Source organism: Tachypleus tridentatus, chromosome 3 (assembly GCF_004210375.1).
Source record: "Tachypleus tridentatus isolate NWPU-2018 chromosome 3, ASM421037v1, whole genome shotgun sequence".
Classification (NCBI taxonomy): domain Eukaryota; kingdom Metazoa; phylum Arthropoda; class Merostomata; order Xiphosura; family Limulidae; genus Tachypleus; species Tachypleus tridentatus.
In genome coordinates this window covers 64,625,162-64,650,407 of record NC_134827.1, presented here as the reverse complement: position 1 = coordinate 64,650,407, position 25,246 = coordinate 64,625,162, and the positions used below count along the sequence as shown (strand labels likewise).

Sequence of the window (25,246 nt, the reverse complement as noted above, 5' to 3'; positions counted from 1 at the left end):
GGGTGTAATGTAACTATTGTTAACATTTAGTGACAGTATAACGTTAACCTGGATGTAATGTAACTATTGTTAACATTTAGTAACAGTATAACGTTAATCTGGGTGTAATGTAACTATTGTTAACATTTAGTAACAGTATAACGTTAACCTGGGTGTAATGTAACTATTGTTAACATTTAGTAACAGTATAACGTTAATCTGGGTGTAATGTAACTATTGTTAACATTTAGTAACAGTGTAACGTTGACATGGATGTAATGTAACTATTGTTAACATTTAGTAACAGTATAACGTTAATCTGGGTGTAATGTAACTATTGTTAACATTTAGTAACAGTGTAACGTTGACATGGATGTAATGTAACTATTGTTAACATTTAGTAACAGTATAACGTTAATCTGGGTGTAATGTAACTATTGTTAACATTTAGTAACAGTGTAACGTTGACATGGATGTAATGTAACTATTGTTAACATTTAGTAACAGTATAACGTTAATCTGGGTGTAATGTAACTATTGTTAACATTTAATAACGTTAATCTGGGTGTAATGTAACTATTGTTAACATTTAGTAACAGTATAACGTTAACCTGGGTGTAATGTAACTATTGTTAACATTTAGTGACAGTATAACGTTAACCTGGATGTAATGTAACTATTGTTAACATTTAGTAACAGTATAACGTTTAATCTTGGTGTAATGTAACTATTGTTAACATTTAGTAACAGTATAACGTTAACCTGGGTGTAATGTAACTATTGTTAACATTTAGTAACAGTATAACGTTAACCTGGGTGTAATGTAACTATTGTTAACATTTAGTGACAGTGTAACGTTAACCTGGATGTAATGTAACTATTGTTAACATTTAGTAACAGTTTAACGTTTAATCTGGGTGTAATGTAACTATTGTTAACATTTAGTAACAGTATAACGTTAACATGGGTGTAATGTAACTATTGTTAACATTTAGTAACAGTATAACGTTAATCTGGGTGTAATGTAACTATTGTTAACATTTAGTAACAGTGTAACGTTAACATGGATGTAATGTAACTATTGTTAACATTTAGTAACAGTATAACGTTAATCTGGGTGTAATGTAACTATTGTTAACATTTAGTAACAGTGTAACGTTGACATGGATGTAATGTAACTATTGTTAACATTTAGTAACAGTATAACGTTAATCTGGGTGTAATGTAACTATTGTTAACATTTAGTAACAGTGTAACGTTGACATGGATGTAATGTAACTATTGTTAACATTTAGTAACAGTATAACGTTAATCTGGGTGTAATGTAACTATTGTTAACATTTAGTAACAGTGTAACGTTAACCTGGGTGTAATGTAACTATTGTTAACATTTAATAACAGTGTAACGTTAATCTGGGTGTAATGTAACTATTGTTAACATTTAGTAACAGTATAACGTTAACCTGGGTGTAATGTAACTATTGTTAACATTTAGTAACAGTATAACGTTGACATGGGTGTAATGTAACTGTTGTTAACATTTAGTAACAGTGTAACGTTAACCTGGGTGTAATGTAACTATTGTTAACATTTAGTAACAGTATAACGTTGACATGGGTGTAATGTAACTATTGTTAACATTTAGTAACAGTATAACGTTAACATGGGTGTAATGTAACTATTGTTAACATTTAGTAACAGTATAACGTTGACATGGGTGTAATGTAACTATTGTTAACATTTAGTAACAGTATAACGTTAACCTGGATGTAATGTAACTATTGTTAACATTTAGTAACAGTATAACGTTAACCTGGATGTAATGTAACTATTGTTAACATTTAGTAACAGTATAACGTTAAGCTGGGTGTAATGTAACTATTGTTAACATTTAGTGACAGTATAACGTTAACCTGGATGTAATGTAACTATTGTTAACATTTAGTAACAGTATAACGTTTAATCTGGGTGTAATGTAACTATTGTTAACATTTAGTAACAGTATAACGTTAACCTGGGTGTAATGTAACTATTGTTAACATTTAGTAACAGTATAACGTTGACATGGGTGTAATGTAACTATTGTTAACATTTAGTAACAGTATAACGTTAACCTGGGTGTAATGTAACTATTGTTAACATTTAGTAACAGTATAACGTTGACATGGGTGTAATGTAACTATTGTTAACATTTAGGAACAGTATAACGTTTACATGGGTGTAATGTAACTATTGTTAACATTTAGTAACAGTATAACGTTAACCTGGATGTAATGTAACTATTGTTAACATTTAGTAACAGTATAACGTTAACCTGGATGTAATGTAACTATTGTTAACATTTAGTAACGGTATAACGTTAACCTGGATGTAATGTAACTATTGTTAACATTTAGTAACAGTATAACGTTAACCTGGATGTAATGTAACTATTGTTAACATTTAGTAACAGTATAACGTTAACCTGGATGTAATGTAACTATTGTTAACATTTAGTAACAGTATAACGTTAACCTGGATGTAATGTAACTATTGTTAACATTTAGTAACAGTATAACGTTAACCTAAGTGTAATGTAACTATTGTTAAAACTTTGTGACAATGTAATGTTAACTTGGTTATAAATCGTACATCAAGTACTAAGTTCTGTAATGTTACACAACTTTAAAAACTGTATTTCATTAACAAACCTTTAACGAGAGCTAACGGCCCAATTTACAGCCTCTGGTAAGTTTTCGACATTGGCCTAAAAACGCGATTTTGAACAAGTTTAGCGTCTTTTGAGCTTCGTTTCGTTACGCTACCTAAAGTGCGACATATACAATAGCAACAACTGCTACAGTATGGTACACATTTGCTACAAAACAACGTTTCGCATATACATGTACGAAAAGTGTGAAAATGCATAGCAACAAGAAACACAGTTACCAAGAACGTGTAATAACCCACGACCATGCTCGGTCTCCCGATTTACACATGACGTTTCGATCTAAATCTGTGTTGTTGTTTTTTGTGAGGTTGCAGCCACTGTTCACGTTTTCATGATATATTTGGGGTAAAATATATGTACACACACTTTTCTGGCTTCCAAATTATCTTTTACATGCTAAAAGGGGGAGGGAGGTCTGAAATATCAAACAAGTTCGTTATTTTGGTCAACAAAGGGGAAGCGGACAATATAATGTTAAGCCTAATTTCTTCTGTCTAATTTCGACTTTTGCTCCGGCCCTCCAAAATCTGATGGAGTATCTGTCCATCTTCTTTACGTCCTTGTCACTACAGTAAAATTCGTTCACCAGATCCAACACAAAAGGGAAGTAACATTCATTCGTCTTCTTTCTTATGAGGTTTAAAATCCACCATGGCGTGAAGCTCTTCCGGTGAATAACCGAGTAAACTGTGGAGGTCGCAAACAAATCTGTAGACGTATCGTTTTCCAGCCGTTTTGTGGATAATGTTCTTGTCGTAGTAGTACCTCAGGCCTCGACTCAGCTTTTCGTAGTTCATCTTTGGCTTATTTTTCCTGATGCCCCAACGACGAGCAACTTCATCCGGATCGGTCAGTTTGAATTCCCACTCGTGTCCAGTCCAACAAATGAAATTCTGGCACGTTTTATCTGTCAGGAGCTCCAGTAAAAACTGCCATAATTGAATGGGTCCACTTCCTAAAGTCATGGGAATACATATACGGTAATATCTTTAGAATAAACTTAGGCTTAAAAACATAACAGCATTGACAATTTTTCAATCTTTGTTATATATATTTCTCAGTGTCTTAGTTGCTAAACGCAAAACTACGCCATTGTTTATCTATTCTGGGCCCACTGGGGGGGTAGAAATCTTAGCTCGGTTTTTAGCGATATAATCCTTCAAACTTACCGCTGATTCACCAGGGGGAGAGGACATTTTTATTGGTGAAAAACCAGGATGAAAATAAAATTACAACCTCGTTAGAGAAAATGTCAGAGGTCACGTGTTAAAAGGTTTATTTGATTATTTACCAGTGTTGTAAAAACATGTTCTGAGCGATTTACAAACATGCACTTCTAAACTAACACTCTAACACACAAACCTTAATTTAGAAGGTCATCAGGAGAGCACACCAATGAATAACGATCACAAATACTGATTTGACTTTGTGTGTGTGTATCCACATAGTTCCTTCACTATTTGGCCACCAAGTTTTGGGACTTATGCTATATGAAAATGGTAACAACCATGGTCTGCTGCTTATTTCGGGCTCGGCATGGCCAGGTGGGTTAAAGCATTCGACTCGTATTCTGAGGGTCGCGCGTTCGAATCCCCGTCGCACCAAACATGCTCACCCTTTTAGCCGTGGAGGCGTTATAAAGTTACGGTCAATCCCACTATTCGTTGGTAAAAGAGTAGCCCAAGAGTTGGCGGTGGGTGGTGATGACTAGCTGCCTTCCCTCTAGACTTACACTGCTAAATTAGGGACAGCTAGCGCAAATAGCCCTCGTGTAGCTTTACGAGAGTTGCCCGGCATGGCCAGGTGGGTTAAGGCGTTCGACTCGTAATCCGAGGATCGCGGGTTCGAATCCCTGTCGCACTAAGCATACTCACCCTTTCAGCCGTGGACGTTATAATGTCACGATCAATCCCACTATTCGTTGGTAAAAGAGTAGACCAAGAGTTGGCTGTGGGTGGTGATGACTAGCTGCCTTCCCTCTAGTCTTACACTGCTAAATTAGGGACGGCTAGCGCAGATAGCCCTCGAGTAGCTTTGCGCTAAATTAAAAATCAAAACTGCTTGTTTCCTGTATTACAATTAATTCAAGTAACGATATAATTTTTGACTGAAATTTAAAATAAACTATAAACTGAACGTTCCTTTCTTCTTATCGTTTTGAAACATTCACAACTGTAAGTTTATTCATTTAGCTCAAAGTTATACCATTGAATATCTGTGGTCTGTTCACCACAAGGAATCAAATCCCGGATTTTAGCATAGTAAATTGAAGACTTTGCGTGACTGTTATGAATTTGTTTGTTTTTGGATTTCGCGCAAAGCTACTCGAGAGCTATCTGCGTTAGCCGTCCCTAATTTAGCAGTGTAAAACTAGAGGGAAGGCAGCTAGTCATCACCACCCACCGCCAACTCTTGGGCTACTGTTTTACCAACTAATAGTGGGATTGACCGTCACTTAACCCACTTGGCCATGTTAGGCCTAACTGTTATGAAACAGTCGCAGTAGTGAAAATATTAAAGCAAATAGGTTTTTGTTTTGTTTTCCGAATTGACAGCCATTTTGTACCTGACTGTTGATATGTTAACTAAAGTTCACAATTGTGTTACGTTACTATACTGGGAGGGTGCACTAATTGATTCGAAATTGTTCCTTTCGACCTTCTGAATTAAGGTACACAGCTATACCAAGAACACACCGGAGTAACCTGCAAGAGCGGCGGCTTGAACAAAGGGTTTGCTGTCACTTCCCAACAGGGGGCTCTGTTCCGGCGTCTGATTGAGGTGTTGACTTTGCATCGTATTGACGTGATTAAGTTGGGTATGACAATCATGTGGTGGCAACCTGTTGAAGCCTGAGTGATGGGAATGATGTCCAGTCATTTCGGAGAGCCATTGGTCCCTTGGGTTAGCCAGTGATCCTGGAACAGTTTGAAATGGTGGTTCATACTGTTGGGGTGAGTTGAATCTATCTGGAAGCGCCATCTCTTGGTGATACCGAACTGTTAAGAAATAAAATAATAAAAACATGAAATAAGATTTTCGAGGTTATTAAAACAGTTATATGATACAGTTGTAGGATTTATTGTTTCTCGAAAAATTCGCCAAATATGAACACTTCTGGCATGTGACGGAAATAGGTAAATTTAGTAAAGATCGTAAAATGTCTTGGTTTTAAAATAGGCTAAGTTGAAATTGAATCGATGTTGACTGCTTTTGTATTCAAGCCGTATTTTGTAAGTATGTGTATGGAATTTAGAGCTGATAGTCAGACACTATGAATGATCCGGGGTTCGAGCTGACATGTGATGCCCTTATACTCAAACCAGAGAAAAACTATAAACTGAAGATGCAGTAAAAGTGAATAAAGAAAGAAAGTATCCAATAGACTATACTTTAAAATGTCTATACATTTGCACAGTGGCCCACCGTATACTTAATAGCTATGGTCTGAAAATATTTCATGTCTTCATTAAAATAAAAAGTTCCCTGGTAGGACAGCGGTAAGTCTTTGGATTTACAAGGTTCGACTCCCCTCATTGGACACAGAATATGGCCCGATGTGGCTTTGCTGTAAGAAAATATACAGATTAAAACAAACAAATCCACTTCATATTTTGTGGGTTAAGGCATTCGACTCGTAATTCGATGGTCGTGGGTTCGAATCTCCGTCGCACCAAACATGCTTGCCTGTTCAGCCGTGGGGGCGTTATAAAGTTACGGTCAATCCTACTATTCGTTAGTAAAAGGGTAGTCCTAGAGTTGGCGGTGGGTGGTCATGACTAGCTGCCTTCCCTCTAGTCTTACACTGCTAAATTAGGGACGGCTAGCACAGATAGCCCTCGTATATCTTTGCGCGAAATTCAAAAATAAGCAAACAAATTATATCAGACCTCACACCGGCTGGAAACAACGTTAGTTTTTGTTTGTTTTTTCTCAAATAACTGCCGCTCCGACTCGCACAAACACCATAACACAACCATAACAGTTTCTCCTAAAATGGCATTACTGTGTGTTTACAAATAATTGGTTGATTACTCAAACCTGAGGTCATCATGAGTCAGGGAAAATCGTGACATGTGCAATATAAAAACAAACCTTTCGTTTTGTTTGGTAAGAAATGACTCACAAACTAAATATTGCTATCTTATTCTTCAGGAATTATCACTGTGTGTGAAGCTAAGCTGGCGAATATTTACTGGATACGAACTTAAGTCAATACACGTTAATTCGGTAACGATTGTGCTAATAAATAATACAAAAATGGTGTTTTTATTTGTCTGTAACATTTTGGTGAATTTTATCTTCGATAAACCGGAAAGAAAGAAAACTCTTCGCTTGTTTAGACAGAAAAAAACCTCAAATGAAAATATTCTTATATAAAGTAAAAATAAAGAATCATAAACGGAACTTAAAAACAATAAAATAATCGAGTAATTTTAGCTGCCAAACACAATAAACTTAAACATCTAACTAATTAAATCGTGATTAGGTTTACGATATTTAATCTAATCAGCCAATGAGTTTGTCGTATCTTAATACTTGGAAGTTTTATTTATCGATTTATTTATCCATTTACTATATATATACATATACACAGTCTCCCGCTAGTACAGCGGCATGTCTTCGGATTTATAACGCTCAAATCAGGGGTTCGATTCCCCTTGGTGTGCTCAGCAGATAGCCCGATGTGGCTTTGCTATAAAAAAACACACATACACAGAAACTCAACCAACGTAAATTCACCAAAGTTTGAAAGAACGCCAGTTTATTCTTGAACCATGGGTAACAGAAATAAAATATTTTTGGTTTATTCTTTTTACCACGTGCAGGACAGTTGTGTGGATAAGATTTGTTTGTTTTAATGGTCAACTGCTGAAGTTCTAGGCCACACTATTTGTACAGTAGTTAGTACGCGGACGTACCATTGAGCCTCTAAGGGGGCAGATTAGAATAGCAATTCTGGTCTTTGGGATAAAACCTAGGACAGAATCTGTTTTACAGTCTTCAATGGGGTTCGTACCCGGTGATAAGCCAGGAGTCTCTTGCAGTCTTGGGGGTTACCTAATTATTTATTGTCGAGTCGCTGTATGTCTTTCATTTAGAAACGTTTTGTATCGTTAAAAAACAACGAAGAGCACAGCTTTTAATAACAAATGATGTGGGTTTTTTAACTTTTATTTCAACAATCCTTATTTAGGGACGGTCAAGCCTGAACTTTTGACATATAACTTAAATGTAACCAAATTTCAGGAATGTTGCTAAGACAAACAACCTAAATGTGACCGAAATATATAAATGTTGCTAAGACAAACAACCTAAATGTGAACGAGTAGCCCAAGAGTTGGCGGTGGGTTGTGATGACAAGCTGCCTTCCCTCTAGTCTTACACTGCTAAATTAGGGACGGCTAGCACAGATAGCCCTCGCGTAGCTTGGTGCGAAATTCAAAAAACAAACAAATAAACAAAAGCGATTTTGCGGGAACGAACCAAGAATCCTTAGATTCACAGTCTAAGCACATTGACCACTAAGCTGCTTTAAAACAGGAAAGTGTATTTTGGTTCTTGGTATGAAATAACTTAAAATGTGTCTCCTAAATATGTTTTGGAAAACAGAAGAATCACGATTGAGTATACCTACCTCTATTGGAGTTTGTGTTTTGGAAATTTGTTTGATATTTGACGTCGTGGAACATGGACGGTGCTGGAGCAGATGGGTAAAACTCTGGACTTCCTTCCAGATAGCTGGTGTTTGGAGTATTGGATTCAAGTCCATACTCTTGATTGTCTTCAAAACGAGACATCCCAAACTCTTCAGGGTTCATTTCGTTTAACGTGTGTAACGAATCAGAAACATGGTTGAATCCGCCTGGAATATATGTGAAACGAAATGTTATCAATTTGCATGTTATGAAGAACGTTCAATATTATTATCTAATTATACAAGTATAATATACGTGAAACGTAACTTCTTCAATATATTAGTGTAAGATATAACAGATTCAGTTAGTATTGTCACAATCTAATCATACAACACGTCTGTAGAAGTGGAAAACTTGTGACTTTTACAACAAAAGTGTATATATATATAATCATTTTGGCTTAATATATTTAGTAACTTCGTCAAATAACGATAAACAAACTTAAAACAGTATACAATAAACCACTGTGTGAAGTGAATATTTTATTAAATATCTCGACCTCCCACCAAGGTTTTCCTTAAAACTACCTACAGTGGACTACACGTCGTATGTTTAATTGACTTGGTTATAAGAACCACCTATAGTGGACTACACGTCGTATGTTCAATTGACTTGGTTATAAGAACCACCTATAGTGGACTACACGTCGTATGTTTAATTGACTTGGTTATAAGAACCACCTATAGTGGGCTACACGTCGTATGTTTAATTGACTTGGTTATAAGAACCACCTATAGTGGACTACACGTCGTATGTTTAATTGACTTGGTAAAAAGAACCACCTATAGTGGACTACACGTCGTATGTTTAATTGACTTGGTAAAAAGAACTACCTATAGTGGGCTACACGTCGTATGTTTAATTGACTTGGTTATAAGAACCACCTATAGTGGACTACACGTCGTATGTTTAATTGACTTGGTTATAAGAACCACCTATAGTGGACTACACGTCGTATGTTTAATTAACTTGGTTATAAGAACCACCTATAGTGAGCTACACGTCGTATGTTTAATTGACCTAGTTATAAGATTATGAATAACCCTTTAGTGTATTTTGGGCGACACATAAATATGCCCAACACAACTCTTGGAGCTATGTTACTGAAACTTATATATGGCAAAATTAAAAAGTAACATTGTAAAAACTGCCGGTAAAATAGATCAGATAATAAGGACGTTTTTTTTTTATTTACGTTTTAGTTACTTCACAAATTTACCACCAGATTGTAAAACACGATTTTCTAAACTGTTTATGTTCTACTTTACTTGTGGGTGGGTAAAACGGTCCTTAACTAAGTATTGGTTGCACAAGAAAATACCATGTATACTGAAATCAATTCTACTGAATACTGCTTGGATGTGTCGTATATTTGAGGTTGAAAACGAGCCCTTTAACCCTTTATGTGTGGTGTTTGGCCACCTACCGGTGGAGAATTGTATAAAATTATTATTTCTCTCTATACATTTTTGAAAAGTAATACAAATTTAAGTTTGCTTGTTTGTTTTCTTAATTTTGCGCAAAGCTGCTCGAGGGCTATCTGTGCTAGCCGTCCCTAATTTAGCAGTATAAGACTAGAGGGAAGGCAGCTAGTCATCACCGTTCTCCGCCAACTCTTAGGCTACTCTTTTATCAACGAAAAGTGGGATTGACTGTCACATTATAACGATCCGACGGCTGAAAGGGCGAGCATGTTTGGTGCGACGGGGATTCGAACCCGCCACCGTCAGATTACGAGTTGATTATCTTAACTAGGCTGGCCATGCCGGGCCGATAAAAATTTAAACATTTAGAGCACTGCGTAAGGGAAGCTAATTCTACGATTTAACATATTTATTTGAAAAGTACAAGAGAACAAAACTTTGAAAGTTACTTTTTAAATGAAATCCTAGGTTTCATCACTTGTTTGTTGTTAAATACAAAGCTACAGAATAGGTCATAAATGTCTTCTCTCCGCCTCGGGTATTGAATCCCGAATTTTATAGCTGTAAGCCGTCTCTTACTCTCAACTTCGTTCAACAGATGAGAATATTAGAAACTTCGAGAAAAGAAACCATCACACAAAATGATTGTTACCAAGATGTCAAAGAAAAGGCTGCACAATGGGCTACCTGCTCTCTAACCACCACAGGCACTGAAGCCCGATTTCTAGCAGTTTACGTCCGCAAACATTTCGCTGCGCCACTAGGAAGGATGTAATTATTAGGGCCTTCGCTATAAACAATTTGAGAAAATGTTACACCGCGAAAAAGAAAAAAATCTGGTAGTGACGCTTCCGTTTAGCAGGTGTTAACAATAAGGTCACGAGGAGATTAGTGGTCATCTAATCCGTTTTTTATTGGTATACGCCCGCAGGCATATCGCCGTGGCACTGAGTATTTCTGAAATATTCATGCCACATATTGTCCGTTGGATCAGTGGAAAGATACGAGTAACAAATAAATACAAAAAGGTATGTGACTATTGAATATAGCTCCGGAGTTGCAGATGTGTGTATTTATTTACAAAAACAAGTTCGGCGTTCGTTTTTATTGAACAGTTATGACGCTGAAATCAGTCAATATTAAATAGAACTGGTTACAAAAATGTAAATGGACAGAACCGTACAAGTATCAGTAAGATAGGTTTAGCTTTAAACGATGCCGTACCTCAACAGAACCGATTACAAAAAGTGTAAATGGACAGACCCGTACAAGTATCAGTAAGATAGGTTTAGCTTTAAACGATGCCGTACCTCAACAGAACCGATTACAAAAACATAAATGGACAGACCCGTACAAGTATCAGTAAGATAGGTTTAGCTTTAAACGATGCCGTACCTCAACAGAACCGATTACAAAAACATAAATGGACAGACCCGTACAAGTATCAGTAAGATAGGTTTAGCTTTAAACGATGCCGTACCTCAACAAAACCGATTACAAAAATATAAATGGATAGACCCGTACAAGTATCAGTAAGATAGGTTTAGCTTTAAACGATGCCGTACCTCAACAGAACCGATTACAAAAACATAAATGGACAGACCCGTACAAGTATCAGTAAGATAGGTTTAGCTTTAAACGATGCCGTACCTCAACAGAACCGATTACAAAAATATAAATGGATAGACCCGTACAAGTATCAGTAAGATAGGTTTAGCTTTAAACGATGCCGTACCTCAACAAAACCGATTACAAAAATATAAATGGATAGACTCGTACAAGTATCAGTAAGATAGGTTTAGCTTTAAACGATGCCGTACCTCAACAGAACCGATTACAAAAACATAAATGGACAGACCCGTACAAGTATCAGTAAGATAGGTTTAGCTTTAAACGATGCCGTACCTCAACAGAACCGATTACAAAAATATAAATGGATAGACCCGTACAAGTATCAGTAAGATAGGTTTAGCTGTAAGCAATGCTATACTTAAACAGAACTGTGGCTTTGTGTATGGCAACAAACGATGAAACAGGACTTTGATTGTTAATAAATAACCAGATCTCACCAGTAACGAACCATACAAAAGCAAGTGTGTAACCTGAAGTGTTAATATGACACTAGATGACTGTGAACTTAGTTACACAGCTAATATTTGCAACGAACTAAAACCAAAGATCACGTAAAAGCAAGAAAAACGTCACAACTTTCTAAAATGTTACCCTAGAAATATATACATAAAAAAAACCAAAAAACGTTAAACTGTACTGCTAGGGTGTGGGGGTAATTTGTTTATATTACAAAATTTAAATAAATTGTTTTTTTATTATTATTATTATTAACTGGGCCTGGCATGGCCTAGCGCGTTAAGGCGTGCGCTTTGTAATCTGAGGGTCGCGGGTTCGCGCCCGAGTCGCGCCAAACATGCTCGCCCTCCCAGCCGTGGGGGCGTTATAAAGTGACGGTCAATCCCATTTTTCGTTGGTAAAAGAGTATTCCAAGAGTTGGCGGTGGGTGGTGATGAAATTAGGTAAGCCTAATTTCCTAACATGATTATTTGCCAAACCTTTGTGAATGATTACTGTCCATTTATTTAACTTTTAAAGGCTGTATTAGTAATAAAAAACTCTGACGGTTTTTCTAGCAGTTTCTCCATCACTGTTCATTATGTTGTTAGCGCAGATGCCTTCCTACTATATCATCTGCTAAAGTTTTGAAAATAGCTGATGACGAATGCGAAACGCAGGTGTCGGTTTGCATCTCACTGAAACTGTTCGTGCTGTCATGAACTGGTTGCTTGATAGTTGTGGTTTCACGAAGGTTTGAAGGAAGTAAGAAATATTACATTTCTCAAATTCATAACGTTTCGGTTACAGTTTGATTTAGGTCTTTGACCGAAACGTTGCGAATAAACTCAATTGTTTGTTGTTTTTTGTTTTTTTTTTTTGTTGGGGGGGGGCGATGAAGTTGCTGATTTTGGTTAGAAACAGTCTAGTTGCATTCCAACAGAAGTGATTACAAGAGTATTAATGGACAGACCCGTACAAATGTAAGCAAGGTAGAGTTAACTTTAAAAAATGCGTACTTAAACAGAACTAGTTACAAAAATATTAGCCCTCCGCTGGTACAGTGGTAAGTCTACGCGTTTTGTTTGTTTTTTTTTAATTTCGCGCAAAGCTACACGAGAGCTATCTGCGCTAGCCGTCCCTAATTTAGCAATGCAAGACAAGAGGGAAGATAGCTAATCATCGCCACCCCCCGCCAACTTTTGAGCTACTTTTTTACCAACGAATAGTGGGATTCACCGTCACATAATAACGCTCCCATGGCTGAAAAGGCGAGCATGTTTGGTATCGAACCCGCGACCCTCAGATTACGAGTCGAACGCACCTGGCCATGCCGGGCCCTACTACAGATTTACAACACTAAAATTGGGGGTTCGATTCCCCTTGATGGATTCAACGGACAGCCCGATGTGGCTTTGCTCTAAAAAACACACTCACGCACAAATATCAGTCAGATAGGCTTAACAGTGTTCCACTTAACACAATTCGCACACAGATTATTTTAATACTTTAATATATGCACACAAAAAAACTACCGCGAAAGATATACCAGCTAATGAACCTTCTATTTTAAAAAACAATGAAAATATTTAAATTAAACTTCTTTCTTTAATAACGTTCAACTTTACTGATACAACTCTCTCAGCCGTTATATAAATTATGGAGCAAATACGGTGAATAATGTTGAAATTTGAAACGCTAAACCACGTAACATCAAGGGTTGTGTAAAATTATTCCTACAGAAGGTAAACGTTCGTTTTAGAATTTTCGCGCAAAGCTGCACAAAGAAACTGTCTTTGCATATCTGACCAGACTTCTCATTGAAAGGTGGTAGGGGGAATATTCAGCAACGCCCGCCACCAACACTTGGGGTGCCCTTTATCCTACTAAACACTTGAAATGTTGCTGTCACTTTTAGAGCGCATTCACTCACTTCAATGGGACGCAAACCGTGAACCACTGGCTTCACAGTACGAGCACGCTAAGCACAGGGCCACGCCTAATGCTTATACCAGGTCGTAAATGTGTTTGAGACAAAATATGCAAAAGGTAATTATCTGTTTGTGTTTTTACTGTGTCACAAGTATCTATTTGTGTTCGTACAGTGTCACAAGTATCTATTTGTGTTCTTACAGTGTCACAAGTATATGTTTGTGTTCTTACAGTGTCACAAGTATATGTTTATGTTCTTACAGTGTCACAAGTATCTATTTGTGTTCTTACAGTGTCACAATTATCTACGTGTGTTCTTACAGTGTCACGAGACGGTTTCACCTTTTAAGATATAAAAAAGCGATTTAAAACTGAATTGACATATTAGAATATGTTGTTACCTTCATATCACCTTTCATTAAGTTTACATTCACAGTAGGTCAAAGTTAACGCTCGGAACGAAATAGATAAGTGAGTTCCTGAACTTCTTATTATCGTTGAATTTAAATTCAAATTTAACATTAACCGTTTTCAATTTTTTCATAACAAATAACTCGAACCTTCTGTCTCTACATATACGACTTACATGAAAGCAGATTATGAAATAACCGTTGCCAAGCACACACTCACCCTCCAAAACCATCATCTTGGAAAATTTCTGTTGTGTTTGTATCTCCCACTTGCTATACAACACGTAGACAATGGGCACCCGCTCTGCACGTGCAACAGATGGCAACTATGTTTCGGCACGAGGCGCACTTGAACCCCAGTGTACTGGGACGTCCAATCGCTGCTGGTTATTAGGAAGAAGGCCTTGGGGGGTAGAGTCGTAACCACAAACAGCCGCCACGCGCTCAACGACAGGTGAGAAATGTTAAAAGAGAAATGAAGGCGCCTGAGAATTAGATTCTTAGTTTGTTGCCAGTCGTATTTAATGTCTGGCTTAGCCATAAAGATAAAAAAATAAAAAGTGACTAAGGTATGACTTCTCGCTGGCTTCGTATACCAGACGTCTCGACAGACGAGCATACGTTAACCTGTATCTCCAGCAAAGCTGCCACGTCTCTCAGCCGTTGTCCCAAATCTTAAACTACTCGCACAGAAACTGGCCTGTTAACAGTACCCATGCTAAGCGACTGTCACGATATTTCAGAGTTACTTGTATCGAATCAACACAAAACAAATTAATTAGCTCTTACGTTCTTTATAAAGGGTCGGAAAAACCGATTCTGTCCTTTGTCGCAAACTTGTAATGCTGTTTCTAAAACATCCGTCCGTCTGTAGCCGCATTTCTTGACGTTATTTCACGTGCATCTAAGCACTAAAACTGTGAACTAAACACTAAACCTTAGACTATACAGTAAAGGCCGTCGAGACAGTAATTTAAAACAATTTTTGAAAAACTGTGGCAATTAAAATTGAACAGTAAGCGAAGAGAGTAATGTACACCCCCTACCGGAAAAATAAAACAACGACAACAGCAAATAAATCAAGTTACCTGGTGGCTAAAACTGTTTTTACAAGAAGGTGTCAGCTGAGTTAACTGCTCTGCACCTATCACGAGGATATTCTGAAATATACTGTTGTATGTTGACTTAACAGGGCATAGCCAAAAGAGATATGCCAAGATTTAAAATGTGAATAACATATTTGCGATTGAAACATATGTTAGAATCGTGTTCTGTTATGTCCTGCTAGTTAAGGCGTTCAACTCGCATTCTCAGGGTCCAAGGTTCGAATCCCCGTCACCGATGACGTTCGTCCTTTCAGCCCAGACGTTGTAATGTGACGATCAGTCCTACTATTCGTTGGTGAAAAGTAACCTAAGAACTGGCGGTGGGTGGCGTTGACTAGTTAGTTGTCTTCCCTCTGGTTTTTCACTACTAAATTATGGTCTACTAGCGAAAGTGGCCTTTATGTACCTGTGGGTGAAATTCAAGACCAACCAACTAACTACAACAATTTACGAACAAAAAGTCGGATTGGCCATAACGTTATACCACCCTCACGGCTGAAAGGGTAAGCACATTCAGCGACTGCATTTAAACTTGCAACCTGGAGGTCAGGTGTCAACTGCCCTAACCACCAGGCGTTAGTTGATATAGAAACAGTCTCTTAGTATGGATAGCGGGTGTTATTGTAACAGTGGTCCTTTGATTAAATTAAACTTCTTTTTGTTTTTAGTATTTTCTGGGAATTTGGCTGTTTGATGTCAGAAAGAAGACAACTTCAACAATTCTATTGACATCAAACAGCCAAACTTTCCAGAAAAATTAATATGTAATTATATTTAGTTTCCAGATTACAGAAAAATATCTTTGTTGTAATATATTTCGTTCTACTTAATAATGGGAAATTAAATAACTGACAGTGTCAGTTGGAAATTACAAATGATCGTATGTTTAGAAAGACGTCCGTTAGTCGCCCCACCGGGTAACTCGGGTTTTGTCTTTTGGTAACCAATATCTGGAAACTTAAAAACAAAACAAAAAAAAAACATCCTGTATCTTTAGCTCTTGTGAGATTACGGTGCGTGAACTGTGTCATCACGTTTCCGGAGGTTTAAAACGGTCATAGGCCACTGGAAAATACATTAAATAACCTATTTCCGCCGGAGAACATGTGATCGAACCGGACACTTCAATCTCAAAGTGTGAATACAATATATCAGTTACGTTTGTAAAATACACGGAAAATTCATGACTTACGTTAAGTGGCTTAAAATTGTAACGCCCTCTCTGAAGGTTTCTCCAAAATGCACGTGAAGATAAAATAAATAATAAAAATGAAATAAAGAATAGCATACGTTGGTATGAATAACGAAACTGAAACCATCTGAATTTTCTTATTAAAAAACTATGGCTACATATAAAGAACGTAACGAACTAAGTTTCAGTTTCGTTTTCCTTTTTAAATACAAACAATCAACTTTAAACACCCCAGACAATTAAGATATTACAATATGATTAAAAAAAACAAACAGTTGTTCCATAAGCCTTTTCCACACGTTTACAGTGAAGTCAGAAGAAAGTCGTGTTTCTATAAGTATGTAAACAACTTTATAACTATGGCCACTTAGTAACTGGTCGTTATTTCGTTTACAAACATGAGTTCTTAAGGTTGTGAATTACTACAGAGTACTTCCTGGGTATCATTTTATGTCTCTTTTCATTTTTTAATGCTCTCTCCAGGCTAATTTTTAAATCCCATCAAAGCCAGGAGATTAAGGCCCTCGACTCGTAATCTGAGGGTCTCGGGTTTGAATCCCCGTCGCACCAAACATGTTCGCCCTTTCACCCGTGGGGGCGTTATAACGTTACGGTTAATTCCACTATTCATTGGTAAAAGAGTAGCCCAAGAGTTGGCGGTGGTTGGTGATGACTAGCTGCCTTCTCCCTCTAGCCACACACTGCTAAATAGCCCTCGTGTATCTTTGGGCGAAATTCAATCAAATCGAAGACAACCATATAAAGTTCCTCTTTCAAAAACAACAGTCATAGTAGGAAATTCAAAATGAAGTTAAAAGTTAACAACAGCGACACTCACGTGTACATTTGGTTTGTGTTGAATTTCGCGCAAAGCTACACGAGGACTATTTGGCACAATGTACACAATGAGCTATCTACGATGAAGATGGGTGATGATAACTAGCTGCCCTCTCTCTATTCTCTCCCTCTAGTCAATTCCACTGTTTGTTGGTAAAAAGAGTAGCTCAAGGGTTGGCGGTGGTTGGTGATGACTAGCTGCCTTCTCCCTCTAGCCACACACTGCTAAATAGCCCTCGTGTATCTTTGGGCGAAATTCAATCAAATCGAAGACAACCATATAAAGTTCCTCTTTCAAAAACAACAGTCATAGTAGGAAATTCAAAATGAAGTTAGAAGTTAACAACAGCGACACTCACGTGTACATTTGGTTTGTGTTGAATTTCGCGCAAAGCTACACGAGGACTATTTGGCACAAGGTACACAATGAGCTATCTACGATGAAGATGGGTGATGATAACTAGCTGCCCTCTCTCTATTCTCTCCCTCTAGTCAATTCCACTGTTTGTTGGTAAAAAGAGTAGCTCAAGGGTTGGCGGTGGGTGGTGATGACTAGCAGCCTTTCCTCTAGTCTTACACTGCCAAATGATGGACTGCTAGCACAGATAGCTCTCGTGTATCTTTGCGCGAAATTAAAAAAAAAGAAAGAAACAAACTCTCGTAACCCACGATCTCCAAGATAGCTGTGTAAACTTTCTGCGGGGCTTGAGTATCTTAACAATAGTCTCTGACTGAACGTGGTGCTCGTTCATATATACATACTTATTTAATATACTGATTATTGAAGCTAATCTACATTTGTATTATTAAAAGGTAAATACGTGTTGAGTATCTTTTTTTTTTTATTCCATTCTCCTTCAGCATTTAAATACAAAAATGACCAAATACCAGATTGGACACTTTTATTTCTTACCCGGTCACTCTTCTCCTAGGCCCGTTCGACTCGTAATCCGAGGGTCGCGGGTTCGAATACCAGTCGCGCCAAACATGCTCCCCCTTTCAGCCGTTGGGTCGTTATAATGTAACGGTCAATCCCACTATTCATTGGTAAAAGTGTAGCCCAAGAATTGGCGGTGGGTGGTAATGACTAGCTGCCTTCCCTCTAGACTAACACTGCTAAATTAGGGACGGCTAGCACAGATAGCCCTCGAGTAGCTTCGTGCAAAATTCAAAACAAACAAATCCAAACAAACACTCTTCTCCTAAGACTAAGAAACTCTACAAAGTATAGTACTCACTATCTAGGTATGGTTGCCGTGACGTAGCGGGTGTTATTACCCCGTTCATTCCAGTCACAAATGTTTTTTCCGACTGCTGGAATCCGGTTCCTTGGTGATGAGCTTCGTCAAATTCAGGCACACAAACCGATTCGTAAAGAGAGGTTCGCTCCTTGTCTCCGTCTGAGAAATGCGAATAGAATTTGAATGACACGTTTGAACGATCTAAAAAACAAACAAACAACTGTGTAATAGATGTTAATTCAATACCCCAGCATTCCTTACTCTTATAAACACAGGTTTAGAACTTTCTGTCTGATGGGTCATTCGAACAACTCTCACTACTGGAATCTGCGGACTCACATCGCTAAAAACTGGGTTTCGATACCCGTGGTAGGCAGAGCACAGATAGCCCATTCTGTAGCTTTGTTCTAACTTCCAAACAATAAGTCAATCAACCGATGGACCCTGAATGTTAGCGTTATAAGTCTTCGAACTTATCTCTCAGCTGACGAGAAACGAAGACAACGTTTCATCTGTTCTGCAACAAAGGTCTTTGTTATGGAGAACAGTACTGACAATGTGGTACAATACACGATAGGAACAGTACTGACAATGTGGTACAATACACGATAGAGAACAGTACTGACAATGTGGTACAATACACGATAGAGAACAGTATTGACAATGTGGTAAAATATACCATAGAGAACAGTACTGACAATGTGGTACAATATACCATAGAGAACAGTACTGACAATGTGGTAAAATATACCATAGAGAACAGTACTGACAATGTGGTACAATATACCATAGAGAACAGTACTGACAATGTGGTACAATATACCATAGAGAACAGTACTGACAATGTGGTAAAATATACCATAGAGAACAGTACTGACAATGTGGTAAAATATACCATGGAGAACAGTACTGACAATGTGGTAAAATATACGATAGGGAACAGTACTGACAATGTGGTAAAATACACGATAGAGAACAGTACTGACAATGTGGTACAATACGCGATAGGGAACAGTACTGACAATGTGGTAAAATACACGATAGAGAACAGTACTGACAATGTGGTACAATACGCGATAGAGAACAGTACTGACAATGTGGTACAATACGCGATAGAGAACAGTACTGACAATGTGGTACAATACGCGATAGAGAACAGTACTGACAATGTGGTACAATACGCGATAGAGAACAGTACTGACAATGTGGTACAATACGCGATAGAGAACAGTACTGACAATGTGGTACAATACGCGACAGAGAACAGTACTGACAATGTGGTAAAATATACCATAGAGAACAGTACTGACAATGTGGTAAAATACACGATAGGGAACAGTACTGACAATGTGGTAAATACATGATAGGGAACAGTACTGACAATGTGATAAAATACACGATAGGGAACAGTACTGACGATGTTGTAAAATACACGATAGGGAACAGTGCTGACGATGTAGTAAAATACACGATATGGAACAGTACTGACAATGTGGTAAAATATACGATAGGGAACAGTACTGACAATGTGGTAAAATGTCGTGAGTAATACGACTTCTGGTAGTAAAAACAAGAACATCTGGTGTCTGTACCGACTATCTGCTTTTATAATTTTTATCTCGGTGGACTACAATGAGATATATCCACTGTGCTATCACTTCCTTTCCAAAATTATGCAACCTTTCCATAGACCACCTGAAGTAAGCCTGCAGGCCACAGCCACATTTTGAGATATTATTCTAAACTGACCACAACCACATATTACGGAACGCTATTCCAAACTGACCACAACCAAATTTTGATAAACGCTACTCCAAACTGACCACAACCACATTTTGAGAAACGCTACTCCAAACTGATTATGTGAAATTTTTTTTCATCGTAAACCACACGTTTCTAGGAAATGTCCTACACGCTAGTGTTAAATTATTTGTCCTACCGAGTAACGACATACTTACGTGTTCGTGTTTATATTGGCGCAAACTTCGCTTGATGTACACACGGTTTATGGTGGTTTTTCTAGGCTTACGTAAACATCCCAAGTGATGTTATACCTTCCGTCTAACAGTGTATTCTAACTGTGGAGGCAGTTGCCGAAAAAGGCGCTCGTCAGTGAACTTTATGAACAAGCTTTTTCTACGAAAGTAGAAAAAATTATTGCTTTACAATCAGACCACCCATGCTGTATGTCCAGGAATTCGAAATCTATGTAGGTGAACTTTGTGGCAGATCCTGACAGGTGCCCGCCGTTCATTGGTTCTTTTAGTACTGAACGTGATTGGTCAAAAATAAATAAAAGTCTTTCCACAAAGGGAATTTTATATGTTAATAGAAGTTTGCAACTATTTTAGTTTGGAAAATTAGGAATGTTGAGTAACATTTGGTCAAGTACTTCGTCCTGTACCTTAATACCAAGAGTGTGACCATACATTAAAAATACACAATATTAATATCTTGGACTGTCATGTCCTTCTCGAGTAATTTTATGGACGTGGTTACTATCAAGACAAGTACGTTTTACTAAACGTACATGGTACGTCGCTAACCTTCAAGTAATATTCTGTTTGAGAATGACGCACGTGCCAGTTGTTCCTGACAACTGAATGTTATGATGAAACATCATTTAACCAGAACAACAAAATATCTTTACCACCTTATCCCGGACTCGTACGCTAGAAACCGTGTTTCGATACCCGTGGTGGGCAGAGCATTGTGTAGCTCTGTGCTAAATTACAAACCAAAATAACCTTTACTGCAATAATTTGGCGCCGTCTGTTTTATAAAAAAACATTAGCATAAAATACGTTATACTAGTAACAAAGTCCTTGTCTGCTTGTTTAAGTGCTTCATTTAAGGATACATTTTGAACTGACTATTTTACAAACAAAACGACTAAAAGAAAGTGTTTTCAATAACAGTACTGTGCGAGTCAAGTAAGACAGTATACGGGGGTAACTCAAGTTGACATGGTGTTTGAAAGCCGAAAACTAGAGAAACGTTGGTAACCATTAGGCTTAAGATTCGAAATCAACACCACGTAAATTGTATACGTTTTATCTCCCATATTTCTTTTACCTTTTAAATCCGAAATGGGCAAATTGAGAGGGATGTATGGAGGGGGGAGAACACGTGCAGTTAACATGATTTGATATTAATTATACAAATACAGTGTGTGTTTCCCAGTATCACCAAACGTGCTCGCCCTTTCAGCCGTGGGGGCGTTATAATGTTACGGTCAATCCCACTAATCATTGGTAAGAGTAGCCCAAGAGTTGGCTGTGGGTGGTGATGACTAGTTGCCTTCCCTCTAGTCTTACATTGCTAAATTAGGGACGGCTAGCGAAGATAGCCCTCGAGTAGCTTTGCGCGAAATTCAAGAACAAACAAACGGTGCGTGTTTATCACATACTAGTTGACCGGACAATTAGTTGAAGAATAAGATTGGCGAACCAGTTCTGTCATGACTTTTAGGTCCATTGGATTTATCGTGTTTTATATTGAATTCCTTCAACAGCAGTGTTTTAACGAATCAAATACTTTACCTCTTTGCAACATATCCAGATGTTCCAATAAGATATCACCTACGAACGCGGGCGTTCGAGAAAGAAAAGCGTCCTTGGATAGACTACACATTTCGCTTCCAGTCATTTTAAACTTATCTGGATCGACTCCTTCCAAGCTGAACTCTCTAACTGCCCAGTCCAACCATTGAGATACATTTATTTCACTCCACAAACAAGGGTCTATAAAAAGAAACAGAAACGAACCAATATTAAAATAATAATTCTACACCATTATTTCGCAAGCCTTATATGTGCGTGTTTTTCTAGAACTAACTTATGAACTGGTTGTCCCCAGGACGTGAGGTAGCAACTTACAGATGTTAACCAATAATATGTCAGCAAAAAGATATCATTTACACTAATGGCCGGAGTGGTATGACCAGGTTTGGTTAAAGCGCTTGATTCTCAATCTGAAGTTGCGGGTTCGAATCCCCTTCCCAGCCCTTTCAGCCGTATGGGCGTCATAAGTCACGGTCAATCCTACTGTTCGTTGGTAAATGAGTAGCCCAAAGGTTGGCGGAGGGTGGTGATGACTAGATGCCTTCCCTTTAGTCTTTCAATGCTAAATTAGGAACGGCTGACACAGATAGATGAGCGAAATCCAGAAGAAACCAAACCACTAATGGTTATGGATGGACCCACACACACAAACTAGTTAACGCAGCTCAAAACACACTAGAAATATAATCAGTGATGACGAGAAAACCCACTTGTAGAGAATATATATATATGTAAAAACGGCTCGTTTGGGTTGAGAAAATATTTTATGTAGAAGAGCGAACAACGTTTCGACGTTCTTCGGTCATCGTCAGGTTTACAAAGAAAGAAAGAGGTAACTGACCGAAAGCTGACCACATGTTTGGAAGGGGTTGTGTAACTGAGTGTCGGAATGTAGAGGGCGGTGTTAGATGTTAGAATATATAATTTTATTTATTTTATTATATTAATATAGGTACAAAGGCGTTCCTTTATATTGGTTCATTTTGGGTTTAAGTTGTTGTATAAGTAAGGCTTCCTTAATTTTGCGTTTGTTTATGTTTGTTTCTTTATTTAGTATTTGAGTGTTTTCTATGGTTATGTTGTGTTTATTTGACTTGCAGTGATCGAAAATGTGAAGGTGACTTTTTATGTTCTTTGAATCTGGTTTCCATTTTTCTACTTGTTTCTCCAATATAGCAGTCGTGGCAATTATCACATTGTATTTTATAAATAATGTTGGTGTGGTGTTTGTCAGTGTAGTTTTTACATAGTATAGACCTCAGTTTTGTGTCTGGTTTTTGAATAAATTTGGTATTAACTGGAATGTCATATTTTGTTACTAGTTTTTGCCAATGTTGATTATTTGTCTGCTGATGTCGGGAATATATGGTATACAGCAGTATATGGTTTCGTGATTTTTTGATTCGTGAGATATATTTACTTTCGTTGGTTGATTTTGCTTTCTGTCTAGGTGTGTGTGTGTGTATAATGTTTTCTACGGTTTGTGGAGGAAACTTATTGATGTTGATGAAGTATTGTTTTATTTTGTCTAATTCATCGTTAATTTTATCTGGTGAACATAGTTTTTATGGCTGTGTTTATTTGGTTTCTTAGTATGTTGAGTTTTTGTTTTGTTTCATGTGCTGAGTCCCAAACGACTTAACCCAAACGAGCCGTTTTTGCATATATACACTGGAAATATGTCGTACTGAAAGTTGTCCGAACTCTCTTATCACGATGTTCCAGGTCCAGTATTGTCTTTGAAACTAATTCCTTGGTCGTGGCTTCAGTAGGATAACACGTTATTGTCCAATCATCGATAGCGTACTTTTCATGACGACTCGATCAATTTTTTTTTCAACACTGCCTCTCCTTCCACACGCATATACCCCTTGGCTCAGCGGTAAGACACACACGTTTCACAAACGTCTGCTACACTTCTGACAAACGTTTCACGGGATTATCTCAGTGTGCGGACATCAGCTTTCAAGACAATTTTAAGTACAGAAACGCATTGGTGTTACAAAGGGGATGGGGTACTGTGAGGGATTTCAGTTCCTTCTGCTGAAAAATTGAACTTCTGACAAGACTTGGTAATTGGAATAACTGTGTTTTAAAACAGCTTCTAATTAGAATAACTCTGACACTATTGACACGTGGTTCTGATCTCGTCAAGGGTGAAAACCATTGTCCACACATTAGAATAACTCTGACAACATTTTCACATGGATTTAGTCCCATCAAGGGTAAACACCGTTGTCTGCTCATTAGAATAACTTTGACATTATTTACACGTGGATTTGATCTTATCAATAGCGAAAACGGTTGTCCACACATTAGAAAAACTCTGAAATTATTGTCACATGGATTTGATCTCGTCAAGGCCCGGCATGGCCAAGCGTGTTAAGGCGTGCGACTCGTAATCTGAGGGTCGCGGGTTCGCATTCCCGTCTCGCCAAATTCGCTCGCCCTTTCAGCCGTGGAGGCGTTATAATGTGACAGTCAATCCCACTATTCGTTGGTAAAAGAGTAGCCCAAGAGTTGACGGTGGGTGGTGATGACTAGCTGCCTTCCCTCTAGTCTTACACCACTAACTTAGGGACGGCTAGCACAGCATAGCCCTCGAGTAGCTTTGTGCGAAATTCAAAAACAAACAAACAAACAATTGATCTCATCAAAGGTGAAAACTGTTGTCCCCTCATTAAGAAAATCCCCAAAAATATTTTTAATTATGTAGTACTTAAGAAAATGTTTAATCTTTGAAATACAGATTCAAAATACCGTAAATAATCCCAGACGTAATTTAAGGACTACTCCGGGGGGGGGGAATCTCCCCCTATTTTTATAAACATGAAACAGTCCCCTCTCATTTTAACAACAACAAAATTTAGTCTAAGAGTTTTCCCCCCATAGTACATAGCACCCATTAAAAACACACACAAAAAGAACAAAGTAGCCCAGTAATAAGTCTAAGGACTTTTAACACCAAAACCTGGATTTCGATACTCGCGAAGGGCAGAGCTCAAAAAGCCAACTGTGTAGCTTTGCGCTTAACAAGAAAGAAACAAACTTTAAAAGTGAGAATTTTAAAAATATTTAAATTAATT

General features: G+C 37.7%; 1 protein-coding gene and 1 long non-coding RNA gene across 5 annotated transcripts in view; one reads left to right on the top strand and one right to left on the bottom strand.

Annotated features, from left to right (window-relative positions):
* Positions 1–25,246, top strand: part of LOC143247000 (uncharacterized) — a 256,411-nt gene that overhangs the window by 75,419 nt on the left and 155,746 nt on the right. The gene's annotated exons all lie outside the window — the stretch shown is intronic.
* LOC143246998 (protein c-ets-1-A-like) overlaps positions 2,420–25,246 on the bottom strand; it is a 55,982-nt gene continuing 33,155 nt past the window's right edge. Inside the window, exons 3-7 of one of the 4 annotated variants that reach the window (XM_076494294.1) lie at positions 22,140–22,340; positions 18,595–18,756; positions 8,328–8,555; positions 5,386–5,688; positions 2,420–3,644 (exon numbers count right to left, since the gene is read on the bottom strand). In XM_076494294.1, the coding sequence (XP_076350409.1) occupies positions 3,304–3,644; positions 5,386–5,688; positions 8,328–8,555; positions 18,595–18,756; positions 22,140–22,340 (1,235 nt within the window). In that variant the 3' untranslated portion in view covers positions 2,420–3,303. The remainder of the gene's footprint in view (positions 3,645–5,385; positions 5,689–8,327; positions 8,556–18,594; positions 18,757–22,139; positions 22,341–25,246) is intronic. The other 3 variants (XM_076494296.1, XM_076494292.1, XM_076494293.1) reach the window with 3 other exon arrangements.